Below are 14040 nucleotides of genomic sequence, written 5' to 3'. Positions count from 1 at the left end.
ATAAACATACAATATTCATCAGTTTAATATTAAACATTAGAAAATGCAGAAATTGTAATACTGTCTCCCTACATTGGATTTTCAACTAGGGATGTAAGTACTTCCTATTTCCGTTTAGCAATACATTCCTATGACCTTAATGAATATACACAACAAGGTCATACAGGACCACACAGACTTAATGAATCTCCGCAACAAGGTCATACAGGATCACACAGTAGTCTTAATGGTTCTATACAACAAGGTCATACAGGACCACACAGTAGACTTAATTGTTCTTTACAACAAGGTCGTACAGGACCACACAGACTTAATGAATCTATGCAACAAGGTCATACAGGATCACATAGTTGTCTTAATGGTTCTATACAACAAGGTCATACCGAATCACACAGTAGAATTAAAGTCTACACAACAAGAGGTAAATACTTTGTTCTCTTTATTTTCATTTCAAATTCGGAATCTGACTTTTATTAGTTAAAATAAACATGAAGATTTCCCCTCTAAAGAGACTGATTGGGCACTCAAAAACTTAATGTCTTCACAACGCCACGTATCATTCTTGCTATTGGTTTAGAATATGTCTCTAAAAGCACTGGTGTTTCATGTTCAACCTTCAGTCCTTTTGGAAAATGGGTTTTACCTGAAAATACAAAATTTCACACATTTAAATGATTTACACAAAATAATCATATTTATACAGACATAAATACTACCAAGATTCAGTACTTTAGCAGCTTTATATATTAAGTCTGTCTGTATTGAATATACCCCTGAGGAAGCTTATACATGCATTTCCTATTTCTCTCTTTCGAAATACTTTTCGTTGTCACTGCGATTAAATAGATACCAAGTATGAAATTCAATCGCAATTGTTGGTCCTAAAGAAGCCCATCATTTGGGCGAAATCGGTAGACATACTTAATAAAAACAAAAGGCACAATGGGCCTGAATCGCTAACCTAGTACATATCAATCTCACACTAGTACATATTAAAAACAAGAGGCCCAATGGGCCTGCATCGCTCACCTGGTATAAATCTCACACTTGTAACCTTAAAAGTGATCTAAAATAAAGCTACAGGCAAAATATCAGAATTTATGATTAAAATTCATTCAAAAGTACCATTTTAAACATTTCACCCCTGTGATTGAAAGTCGAACCAAGTCATTATGTTGAACACATTTTATAGCCTTTTATCTCAGGATGCAACTTGCAAAGTATCAACATCCTGGGACCCATGGTTATTCAGAAGAGGTCGTTTAAAGATTTTACAAATTTGACCCCTGTGACCTTGAATATAAGTCAAAGTCATTCACTTTAACAAACATAGTAGTCCTTGATCCCAGCATGCTACTGATTAAATATCAACATCCTGAGCCTTTGGTTATTCAGAACAAGTTGTTTTAATATTTTGAACATATTTTCTCCTTGTGACCTTGAATATGATTCAAGGCCATACATTTGAACAAACTTGGTAGCCCTTGATCCTAGTATGCTACTGACTAAATGTCATCACCCTGGGCATTTTGGTTGTTCTTCAGAAGTTGTTTAATTTTTTTATCATATTTGACCCCTGTGACCTTGAATATGGGTGAAGGTCATGCATTTGAACAAACTTTGTAGCCCTTCATCTCAGCATGCTACTGACCAAATATCATCACCCTGTGCATTTTGGTTATTCAAAAGAAGTTGTTTAATGTCTTTTTTACATATTTGACCCCTGTGACCTTGAATATAGGTGAAGGTCATTCATTTGTACAAACTTGATAGCCCTTTACCCTAGCATGCTACTGGCCAAATATCATCACTCTGGGCATTTTGGTTATTGAGAAGAAGTTGTTTAAAGTTTTTAACATATTTGACCCCTGTGACCTTGAATAAAAGAGAAGGTCATTCATTTGAACAAACTTTCTAGCCCTTCATCTCAGCATGCTTCTGGCCAAATATCATCACCCTGGGAATTTTGGTTATTGAGAAGAAGTTGTTTAAAGTTTTTAACATATTTGACCCCTGTGACCTTGAATATAGGTGAAGGTCATTCATTTGAACAAAATTTGTAGCCCTTCATCTCAGCATGCTACTGGCCAAATATCATCACCCTGGGCATTTTGGTTATTGAGAAGAAGTTTAAAGTTTTTTTAAGACAATTGACCCCTGTGACCTTGAATATAATTGAAGGTCATTCATTTGAACAAACTTGGTAGCCCTTCACCCAAGCATTCTACTGGCCAAATATCATCTCCCTGGGCAGTTTGGTTATCGAGAAGAAGATGTTTAAAGTTTTTTAACATGTTTGACCCCTGTGACCTTGAAAATGGGTCAGGGTCATTAATTTTAACAAACTTTGTAGCCCTTCATCCCAGTTTGCTTCTGGCCAAATATCAACACCCTAGGCCTTTCGGTTATTAAGAAGAAGTCGTTTAAAGTAAAATATTGACGCCGGACGACAGATGGAGGACGGATGCCGCGCCACGGCATAAGCTCAAAATTAAAATGGGCTAAGTTAAACAACAGCCCAAATATCATCATCCTGTGCCATTTGGTGATTGAGAAGAGATTGTATTAAGATTTTAACCCATTTTAACCCATTTGACCCCTGTGACCTTGACAGTCATTCATTTGAACAAACTTTGTAGTCCTTCTCCCATGTATTCTACTCAGCATATACCATTATCCTGGGTCTTTTGGGTATTGAAAAGAAGTTTTTACAAGACTTTGATATATTTGACCCCTGTGACATTGAAAGGGGATAAAATCCATTGAGTTTAACAAACTTGGTAAACTGCAGCACTTTATCCCAGCATGCTACTGGTCAATTATCCTCCTCCTCAATACTGGGTGGTATCCAAGCAAGAGGTTACAGAAATATACCGATACAAGAGAATGGCTTTGGCTCTATCCCTGGAGCCATAAACAAGTGGCCCAATAGGCCTACATCGCTTACCTGGTATTAATCTCACAATTGTTACCTTAAAAGTGAACTAAAATACAGCTACAGGAAAAATACCAGTGTCTGGTCTAAAAGTCATTCATAAGAACCTGTTAAAGGGACATCACGTGAAAAGGCGTTTTTTTTTTAATGAATGTATGTATTGTATGCACTTCCACTTATGTTACCTCGCTATCCCCATATTCATAGTCCGTTCCAAATGTCCAGTTTGACCACTTGAATTGTTCGGGAAAGCCCGGCTAAAAATAGCGCCGATAATGTCACCTGATTAGGCAGCAAACACAAGTGGTGCGAGCGAGATGAAACGGTTTACAAAGGGGCCCTCAGAGAGGGGCCGTCAGGCAACTGCAACTTCTTACCGCACTATGAAACCAAGTTATATGATTTCTAATTCCGTATTCAAACTTATTGAACAGTAATTATTCATCATCAGAAGTTAATTGCACACTTGCCAATATTAAGAATTTAAATTTATTTAGCTTTTAACATAAATTTGTTGCCAATAAAATTAAACAAAGGATGGGGCACAAGTTTTTACAATTTATCACAGCCTTCTCCCGTGACCGGTACAGGTGGTACGGGGCTAAACACTCCCTCAACAATGGGACAAACCTTTCTGTAAAAAGGAATATTCACGAGACGAATATCCCTTTTCAAATGTTTACATAAAGTGCATATATGCAATGACAAACTACACGCGAATATAAAAAGGAAACGTTTGTGAATTTATTTATTACATTAAACAACTCAATGTCTTTGGCCATTTTTTTTCTAGACCATGAATATAAATCTATGTATACTCTCTTTCCCACTTTCACTGTCTCCAAACGCTAACATTTAGGAAGTCATATTAACCATCACACACAATAAACTGTATGGCAAAACCACTACGTGTACATGTAGAATATGTGTCAATAAGGAACGTGTTGAGATACTTGATAATTATATTTTTTCAATACTTTACAGAGATTAAAGCATACTTTTAAATGGACCTTTTTATGCTGAGACAACTTTTCTTTAATCAGTTCCTTTGGTCCGAAACAGAAGCCGTAGTTATCGGCAGCACGCGCCATTTTTATAACGTAATCAAATATTTTTTCCCCTGTTTTCAATACGTATTCCGATTCTATCTGAAGTCGAAAATTTATTCTTTATAGAGAAAAGGTTGTTACATGATCATACATTCTAAGTCAACATCATATGAAAACATGAACTGTTGAAAAATTACGATTTAAAAAAAAAGTGTTATGCGATCCTATTTACTAGAAGTAGGTTCTCCTTCCTCAGTTATTCATCCTGGTCCGTCATTTTGACATTTTTAATCTAGCTGCGATAACGTAGCTTTCTGACGAAGAGCGATTTTTTTTTTATATATTGCGTCGTCGCGCCAGGGCAGGCCGGGTATTATATTAGTACTAATTTAAAACTTGCATGTCAAAACAAAAAACAATCGTTTAATTCAGCAATATAATTAAATCATACCATTTTACTGATCCCGGTAATATTATAAATTATGTAAATCTAATAGCGCACGTATCTCATTTGACCCCGAGCACCGACAGAGGATCAGAGAACAGAATACGCCGTGGCCATCACAGCAGTTATCCCTTGGGGGGCCTCATGGCAAAATCAAACTAACCAGTCACTTATCCCTTTCGTTTGCATAAACCACTGTATAATTAAAAAAAACACAAAGTAAACTCTCTCCGATACATGCCCATTAACATATTAAACTAAGTTCATCTGTGTTCAAACTCACACAATGATACTAGCGAGGTTAATAGTTTTAGATATTTATTCATAACATAAACAGCGCTAGCATTTCTGTCGATTTTATTTCAGCTTAACCGGCCGCTATCCGGAAGAAAACATGCACCGTACTGACTGCTAGGGCAGTTATTTTCTGCTTTGAATACTTCCCACTGGCAATAATGATTCCGTAACGTACCCCTTGCGCTATCTTTTGACCATTTGGCAACTATTCGCTTCGTAGCTGACACGGTACAACACTTTTCTTTGGCTTACTTCACACGGCCAGTCATTTTGTTTACAAAGAAATGGTGTGCTATGCGCATGCGCTAGTAGAGGGAAATCCCTGAACAAAACGTTGGTCAGACAGGTAGAAATACCGATGATTATCTTAGATTTAATCATTTTTATGAATCTATTTCAGCCAAATCCGATCGGCATTTTCCATAAGGAGTCTCACTTGATATGTTTATGTAGTATTTGGAAAAAAGACAAAAAAAAAGTTACTTCAGCGTGATGCCCCTTTAAGATAATTGACACCTGAGACCCTCATGCTAGTATTGTGATTGGTCAAATATCATCATCCTGTGCCTGCTGCTTATTCAGGAGGAATTGTTTAAAGATTTTTACATATTTGACCCCTTTGACCTTGAAAATGGGCGAAGGTCATTCATTTGAATAAACTTGGTAGTCCTTCCTCCCAGCATGCTACTGGCCAAATATCATCACCTAAGGCCTCTTGGTTATTGAGAAGATTAGTTGTTTAAAGTTTGACGCTGGACGGACGACGGTCGCCACACCATGGCATAAGCAAATAAATACTATTTTGGACATTTAAATGCACTAGTAACCAGATAAAAAATGGTCTATTTCCTAAATATTTGTTTAACCTCATAGACACAATGTCTACTAATGTTAAATATTATTCAATGTGAGTTTCTCAGGACAGTTTGGCTATTCTTCCTTATATGGTAGAAAGAGAATATCCACTCAATGTCCCAGTTATTGAGTTAAAGATCTAAAACTAAATAAAATATGGCTCATCCTTATTATATGTTTGCCTTCCATGGGAACTTCATGCTTTATAAATATTTACCACTACATGTGGTTATCAACCTTACCAGATTTCAAATAAATCGTCTAAAATTTTAGATTTTAGAGTATTACAACAATACTGTAATTTGCCAAGTACAAGGGAGATCACTCTATCCAAAATTGTCAATATGACAAAGTGCATTATATATGTAGTACATAAGATGGTAGTTAAGCATTGTGAAAGCAAACTACAGTGGACATGTACAGACAAAATTTTGTCTACAGACAAACTGAACCATATTTATCCTCTGCCTTAAGCATATTTTTCACAATATGTATACAGAACATGATATTGGCTTCGATTACATACATACATCCTCTAGTGAAATGATCTAGAAGGATAATTGATGAAAACGCTAAACTGATGATGCAAAGTTCATGAAAAATCTTTGCAAAAATAAAAGGTTATAAAAAAATGAAAAATTTAGGCCTATCTTTTGGAGAGAAAAAAAAGTCTTTTCAAATTGATTACAACATAATACACAAAAGTTCACCTTGATTTGAATTTTTTTTGTCGTCCTGGTATACTATGAAGTCTTCGGGCTTGATGCCCAATAATTCTGCATACACCTGTGATATTTCTGGGGGGACCTTAGCGTCTGCCACACTGTGATACACCATACAACATGGCACGCCTTTAGTTTGAAGTCTTGCCATGAATCCTTGTAACTGTCAAGTCAAGGCATAATAATCAATATCATAATGAAACATTTAAACAATTTCAATGTACTTTAATGTTGATTATTGAAGAATGTAGGTACCAACGCCAATCTTTTTTGAGAAACCCTTCACATATTTATCATCAATAAAGTGACAACAATGATTCTATCTGAAAAGCTGACTTGGTAGTGGAATGACTGGATAAATGAATTTACCGATTTGTAGCGGCTGCCTGCCATAGCCCGTGCTGTGTTGATTACTTGCATTGCAGAGTATCCAGAGTACCCATACTTGCCCTTGTTGAAAATCATGTATAACCAAACAAATGGGCGTGTTTGTAAGGTCTCCCACAAAGTGAACAGATTCCTAGCCTGCTCATGCCGTAACTTTCCCCTGAAAAACATGATAAAAAAAGTTAACATGAACTTTATCGACCGCTTTCTCCAAGTAATATTTACAAATATATACATTGGGGAAACAATAATCCAGCAAATTTCATTTCAGCAAAAGTTGTACATGACAACGAGATGACTGGATTATGATACAGCTGGATTACAAAACAATTGGATTTCAAGATGACTTGATTAAAAGGCAATTGGATTATGAGAAAGTTGGATTAAAATCACTTCACCCTTATCATAGATAAAATAATTCAATTTTATGATATATACATAAATAAATATATATTATCCACCGCTAGTGAATTCAATATTCATTAACTTCATGGTAAAGTGAACTCTAGTATAGGTATTCACAAACCTCATGAATTTCTAGTGAATCCTTAAAGGTAACCTGATGTCTAGTGAATTCTAGTACAAACGTATTCATAAACCTAAAGGGCTATTTAAATCCAACATCCCTCACCTCATGGTCTAGTGAATTTTAGCATTCACAAATCAGATAGACTAGTGAAATTCAACATCCTTTAACCTCATGGTCTAGTGAATTCTAGTATTCAAAAACCTGAAGGGCTAGAGGAATTCAAAATTTCCGCGTTAATTTTTATTGTTACATCTGTGTGAGTAGAGTTTGTGCGAGTGTACAAACAATGAGGTAAAAAAGAGAGAGTGTGAAAAGTGAGGAAGAAAAAAATGAACAGACGTTGATTTTTGAGTAAAGAAAATAGAAATTGTTTCATTTATATTGTTGGTTGTAGCTGGGGCAGCCTATCCCCAGACTACCCACATATGATATATGGACAAAAAAAATCAATATTCACTTTAGCTAATGGTCTGATGAATTTTAAAATTTCTTGTTTTGAATCATTTTAGTATCTATTCTGTATTAGTCTATCTAGCTACAAAACGTACTTAACTGGCTTGAGTGGAGTGTGTTCTGCTGGACAGAGGAGGGCATTTGATCTGTAGATATTGCTGTCTGTTCCTGATAGTGCGACACATGTACTACAGCCCATACCGTAGCCCAGCGCTACATCCACTCTGTAACATCATCACACATAACACAAATTATACAACAAATACATATATATATAGCATATCCTTGATAATCCATAAACCCTCGCTCCAATCAAATATCATGATGTTTACAAACTATATAAAACATGGCTATTTTTGGTACTACATTTACAGTGATGAATCTACATTTGAGTCTCGAGCCCTTTACTCAATGAATTTTGATGGGACTCATAGAATTTCTGGAAATATTTAAATTTAGCATTTTGGGACCTATTATTTTTAGCAATAGTTGAAAACGACCGATGAAAATAAATTGTAGATTGATCACCGCATTTATATAAATTTGCTATATAGCATGTATCCTGAAAAGAATTTCCTCCCTTACCATGATTGACACAGTCACACTCTTTATTACTTATATAATGAGATCTTTTCCAAATACAGTATATATTGGTAATTGCAATATATGTTCAATATGTTTTTGAGAGATATTTATTGGATGGAATAGTTTCCAACCAACAAACCAATGTCATTAAGATTACATCAGTGACCTCTTATAATTTACCGCAAAAATCTGTATGCAGTATTGCAGCAATTTAGAATCTGAAATATTACTGAAATGTTAACAAACCTTTGTATATCTAATGCTGACTGAAAGTCAAATACAAAATGCATCTTCTCATCCAGAGCTCCCGTGAAGACATTCCAATCCCTCCACTTGACCCATTTGGTTTTGCCACAACCTTAAAAACAAGTTAAAATTGTCTTAAGCATTTCAAATTAGAGAAGCAAACTCAAAAGTCTGGATTGAAGAATTTGGAAAAGAAATAAGGGGGGGGGGGGGGTCCACTTGGCAACACAATGTAATACAACTACAAATAAAATGCAAAGTCAAGTCTTAATTATTAAACTTGCCTCACTATATACATATATGTATCCAGCAACCACTAATCTGGTTGTCCAACTATCAAAACAATGCTTTAACTCAATCACCCCTGAAGACACATTTGAACTCTTCCAATTCAAAGGTTTGAATGGAATTATGAAATGTCAGGGGTGAATGAGTTAAGGAACAAAGTTGCTTTCCTCCTAAATTGTCCACATTTTCTGGGAATGGGAAATGTAGTTTGACTTTTTGAAGCTCCACTGTAGTTTACCTAAGAAACTATAGCTGTGCTATGATTGCTACAACAATACATCATTTCCACTGAATACCTGCTTATTTCCTACTGTATGAAAGTTGCCTCTTCTTGATATTTATTCCAAGATTTATGATACAGTGAGTTATAGTGGCAGCTCAAACTCTGCTGTATCAACTCTGTAACTGCGGCAGAATTTCAGCAGTCACCAAATCCCTATTGTATTTTTTTCAAAGGACATGGGGTATTACGGATCATTTCGGCCTCATGAAAATGTAAAAAATGATAAACTTGAATTTATTTACCAATTTCTGTTATAAACATCATTTTGAATAACTGGGGCTATCTTTCTTGGTGCAGATTTTTTCTACAATGTACAGATATGTACATGCCTAGATGCCCTACCAGAGCAATAAAATTTCTTTGAATGAACATTGGTATGACAATGTTTAAGAATGTCAAATATTTATTTGTTTGGTGAATGTGTAGGCTATCAAACTTTAAAGAGGGTTTTATTAATTTGCCTCAAAATGGCCAATTTGCAATGGAAATAGCATTCACAGTAGATGATATTCACACATTTTACAATGGAAAAGCGGATCTATACCTCTCTTTTTTTATGCCATATCTCCTATACCAGTTGTCAGATTAATTTGAAATATCATATCTGTGTACATGTACTTCCATTATTCCAAATTACAAATATAACAATAGATTTTAAATCCCTAATGAGGCCAGAAATGACCCTTAACACCCCTAGTCCTTCTAGTCTTGTTGTATTACACAATTATCCCAATGTAGTTTCTAGCAAGCGATCATTTATATATTGATGTTTGTTTCACAAAAACAGTTTGTAAAATATTTATATATACATTACAAAAAGAAACAACGTACATTTTATAATCTAGGAGAATGACAGTTGGCTATATGCCTACCAAGCAGGATACTGTACCTAACCACAGGAGCCTGAAATTCTGTCAAAAATTAATAATAACAATAATACAAACAAAAATACCTATATCATATTTTTAAGCATAATATAGGTATTTTTATCTTCTGGGAAATTGAGGCTGCATACTGTCTACAAAAATATAATAGTAAACCCTACTGTATCGGTATTTATTACAGTTAACTAGTGAAATATCATGAATTCTCCATTTGATAAAAACATCTTTAATGCAGTGAAGGTAAACGTAACATTATATATCTTCACAAGTAAAAACGTCACCCTTAGTATTGTCCAAATCTTACCAGATAATACACGTAAACGGCATAATTGCAGTGAAATCCATTCAAAATGGTGCTCTGTATTGTTGTCTATCGTGACGTCATTACAACTTGGCGTCAAAAGTTATGCTACACATTCCCACAATTTTCTGATGTAGCATATTTGCATTGCGTGACGTGGTGGGTTTTTTTTAAATAGAAAAATTTATGATTTTCCTGTTAAATATACGATATTTATTTCACTTGTATAAAACGAATCTGTGTTAATTATAACAACTAAAAATAAAACCAGCGTTGTGGCAAAATGTGTTTTCATAGCTGTCACGAGAAGTAATAACTATGGACAGGGGGCTATGATTGATGCTTTAACCTAGAAGATAGTTGATATTTTATCCAAAATAGTCAAGTAGTCAAAAGAAATATTTGCAAAAAAAGCTGCGATTTTGACAAAAGGTATAAATGATATTTTATGTAAATCATCTTTATTATAATGTCCCAGCTTCTCTCTCTCAGAAGATGAGGTTATTACCAAATCATTGACATTAGGCCTAAATCTGCAGTTAAAACTGTACATTTGCATGCTGTGGATTTTGACAAAAGGTATAAATGATATTTTATGTAAATCATCTTTATTATAATGTCCCAGCTTCTCTCTCTCAGAAGATGAGGTTATTACCAAATCATTGACATTAGGCCTAAATCTGCAGTTAAAACTGTACATTTGCGTGCTGTGGGAGAATTATTGAGTGACAATAGTAAGTGCAAAATGTAAGGATATTGAGTGTGAACGGAATATTCTGAACGACAAAATTAATTCCATTTACAATTTATATAATTATAATTAAAGAGACTCAAGCATGCAGGATTCGTTCCCTTGTGGTTGATGGACTGTCATTTTTTTAAAAGGTTTGGTGTCCAGCAGCTATGCTGCATTTTTTTTTTCTCTTCCATTTACTGCGGCAGATCTCATAGATATGAGTGCAGTTGCCGCAATTTTAGGTGATCTTGGAGGTGGCATTAATGTTTTTGGTTATTTTATGATAAGATAAAACTATATACTCGTACATGCATGATAAGAGTTAATGTAGAGTTTGTTTAGGATGATAGGCAGACAGAGCTGATTTGAAATGGTTCAAGTCAGGTGACTGGGCTATATCTTCGGGCAGAGAATTCCATGTACTGATAGTTCTGGGAAAAAATGAATTTCTATATTTGTCCGAAATAGTAGAAATTTGTTGGAGTTTGTGGGCTCCCCTAGTTCTGTGGTCTGACACTTTAACATGATCATTAGGGGAGATGGCTACTTTGTCATTTAAGATTTTGTACATCATTGTAACCCTTGCTTTTGCTTGTCTCTGTGCAAGTGGTACCCAGTTTAGTGATTGTACCATGCTGGTGACACTTCCAGGTTCACGGGTCCTGTAGTTGTTATAGACATATCGAGTAGCCCTACATTGGACGGTTTCCAACAGTACAATGTTTTCTGTGGTGTATGGGTCCCAACATGTAGAGACATACTCGATAGTCGGTCACACTAGAGTGGTATACGTTTGTGATTAGACTTTCCTGGAGCATGATGACATATTGCGTCTCAGGAAGCCCAGTGTTTTGTTAGTTATAGCCTTACTTACAGTGGAGTGGATGTGTTTACCCCAACTGAAGTCATCCATTAGAGTAACCCCCAAGTACTTGCTAGCTGGTAGGTTATCCAGCAGCGTGTTATGAAGCTGGTAACCAAACTTAACTGGGACTTTGTTTTTGGTTACATTGATTATACAACATTTGCTGGCATTGAAGTTCATTTGCCAGTCAGTCTCCCATTGTTCTAGCCTAGCAAGGTCTGCCTGGAGTTGTTTGCAGTCGTCCTCAGACATTATCTCCTTATAGAGTAGAAATTGTCTGCAAACAGTTTGACCTTGCAGGAGACTGACTGTACCAAGTCGTTTATGTAAATGAGGAATAACAGTGGCCCAATGACCGTCCCCTGGGGTACCCCAGAAAGGACAGGGGCCTTGTCAGATTTAGTCCCATTTTATAAAACAAGTTGGTCTCTGTTATTTAGAAATGATATAATCCAGGAATTTGTACTCTTTCGAATGCCAAAGAAGTGTAATTTAGAAAGAAGGCGTTCATGAGGGACCTTATCCAAAGCTTTAGAAAAGTCTAATAGCGCAATGTCTGTTTGTGATTTGTTGTTTATGTTCCTAAGGATGTCATCTACCGTTAGAATTAGTTGCGTTTCCGTAGAGTGTTTGGATAGAAAGCCGTGTTGAAATTTGGCGAGTACATTGTTGAGTTCTAAGTGATCCATGACATTGCTATGAATGATGTGTTCTAGTAATTTACAGGTGATACAAGTTAAAGAGACAGGAAGATAATTTTCTGCAGCTTGTTTGTCACCTTTTTTAAAGACGGGGACAATGTGTGCCTCGCGCCAATCTTGCGGAACTGATCCAAAGTCTAATGATATTTGGAAGAGTTTTATCAGGGCTGGTGTAATTTCTGCAGCAACCTCTTTTAGTATTTTGGATGGAATGCTATCAGGACCAGATGTTGTTTGTATTACTGTTATTATTATTTTTTGACAGAATTTCAGGCTCCTTTGACCCAACATAGTAAATGACTACATTATGTATTTACCAAGCAGTTATGCCAGTTAGGTTACACTACTCTTATATGATAAAAATGCAGATGATCATGTAGGTGTCAGAGTTTTATGTACAATATACCCCTCCGTCACTTTGTTTATGCATGTGATATATATATATATATATATCTTGTTCACCTCGCAGCATGAGTGATGCATTTTTGCCTTTTGCCCTCTGTTTATGTGGTTACCTGGAAAATTTGGAGCAATGACTCTGTATCCCAATTTTGCGAGCAGGTTGAGAACAGGGAGCAGGTCTTCGGCTGTTCCAGGAGTGTCGTGCAGCGCTAAAACTAGGGGAACTTTAGGATCGATTGACATATCAGGGCTAGAGTCATAGTATTCCACTTCAAAAATTAAACCTGCTTTAGGCACATCTATCCAAAGGTCGTAGCACGACCGTATGGTAATATATCGTTTCTGAAACAGGCATTCATTATTTGGATCCTTAGATTTGTTTTCAGCATAGGTTGAGCGATGTCGGTGAAAAACTATGTTAGATCGGCGTTCTTGAAAGGATGATAAGTTTTTTGTCTCTGAAAATAAAGCACTCCTGATCAAACAACAATTCCTCCCCCTCTTTGCCACTGAAGTTAAATTCCGAATCATGGCTATGGCTGACCTTCCGCGAAAACCCGCACTAGGCCTACATTTACTTAACAACTGGGGGCTGCCATCTTGAAAAGTGCATAATAAACGGTACGGAGGACAGTGAAAAAATCCGGCTTGTAGAAAAAAAAGTTCAATGCAGACTACGGAAATCGTTCTTATATTTGCAAAAAAATAATGAAATGTTTAAAATTGTGAATAAGTTATCATGCGCCTGACTAGCTAGGCTTCTTGCACTGTACTGATTCACAAGAAAAGTTCCACTTATTCATTCAGGAATGAAAAAACAGTCACGACAGGATATTTGGATAACATTGTAAGCACCAAATCCGTTTCGAGAGAGCCGGCAAAGGAAAAGCTAAAGTCTAGTTACGAAAAGCAAGTTTATCATCATACTTGTCCAGCGACTGAAAGTCTAACAATTTACACAAACAATAGTGTAATTGATGTTTTGTAACTGTTTTGTGTATCGCTTTTATAACCTAAATGTTACTAAAAATAGTTAACGATTGTCCACAGTGACCTGATTAGTTTGAGCTATGTACA

General features: G+C 35.8%; 1 protein-coding gene across 1 annotated transcript; it reads right to left on the bottom strand.

The window, feature by feature from the left end:
- Window positions 1-425: 425 nt before the first annotated feature.
- LOC110446854 lies at window positions 426-13582 on the bottom strand. Its single transcript, XM_021492177.1, has 6 exons — window positions 13077-13582; window positions 8504-8615; window positions 7768-7896; window positions 6673-6850; window positions 6292-6466; window positions 426-643 (listed from the first exon to the last, which is right to left on the bottom strand). The coding sequence occupies exons 1-6, from the start codon at window positions 13492-13494 to the stop codon at window positions 525-527; spliced, it is 1131 nt and encodes a 376-aa protein (XP_021347852.1). The 5' UTR covers window positions 13495-13582; the 3' UTR covers window positions 426-524.
- Between the last annotated feature and the right edge of the window lie 458 nt (window positions 13583-14040).

This window comes from Mizuhopecten yessoensis, unplaced genomic scaffold (genome assembly GCF_002113885.1).
Source record: "Mizuhopecten yessoensis strain PY_sf001 unplaced genomic scaffold, ASM211388v2 scaffold3023, whole genome shotgun sequence".
Classification (NCBI taxonomy): Eukaryota; Metazoa; Mollusca; class Bivalvia; order Pectinida; family Pectinidae; genus Mizuhopecten; species Mizuhopecten yessoensis.
The sequence above is the reverse complement of the archived record's forward strand: the minus strand, read 5'-3'. Positions and strand labels throughout refer to the sequence as shown.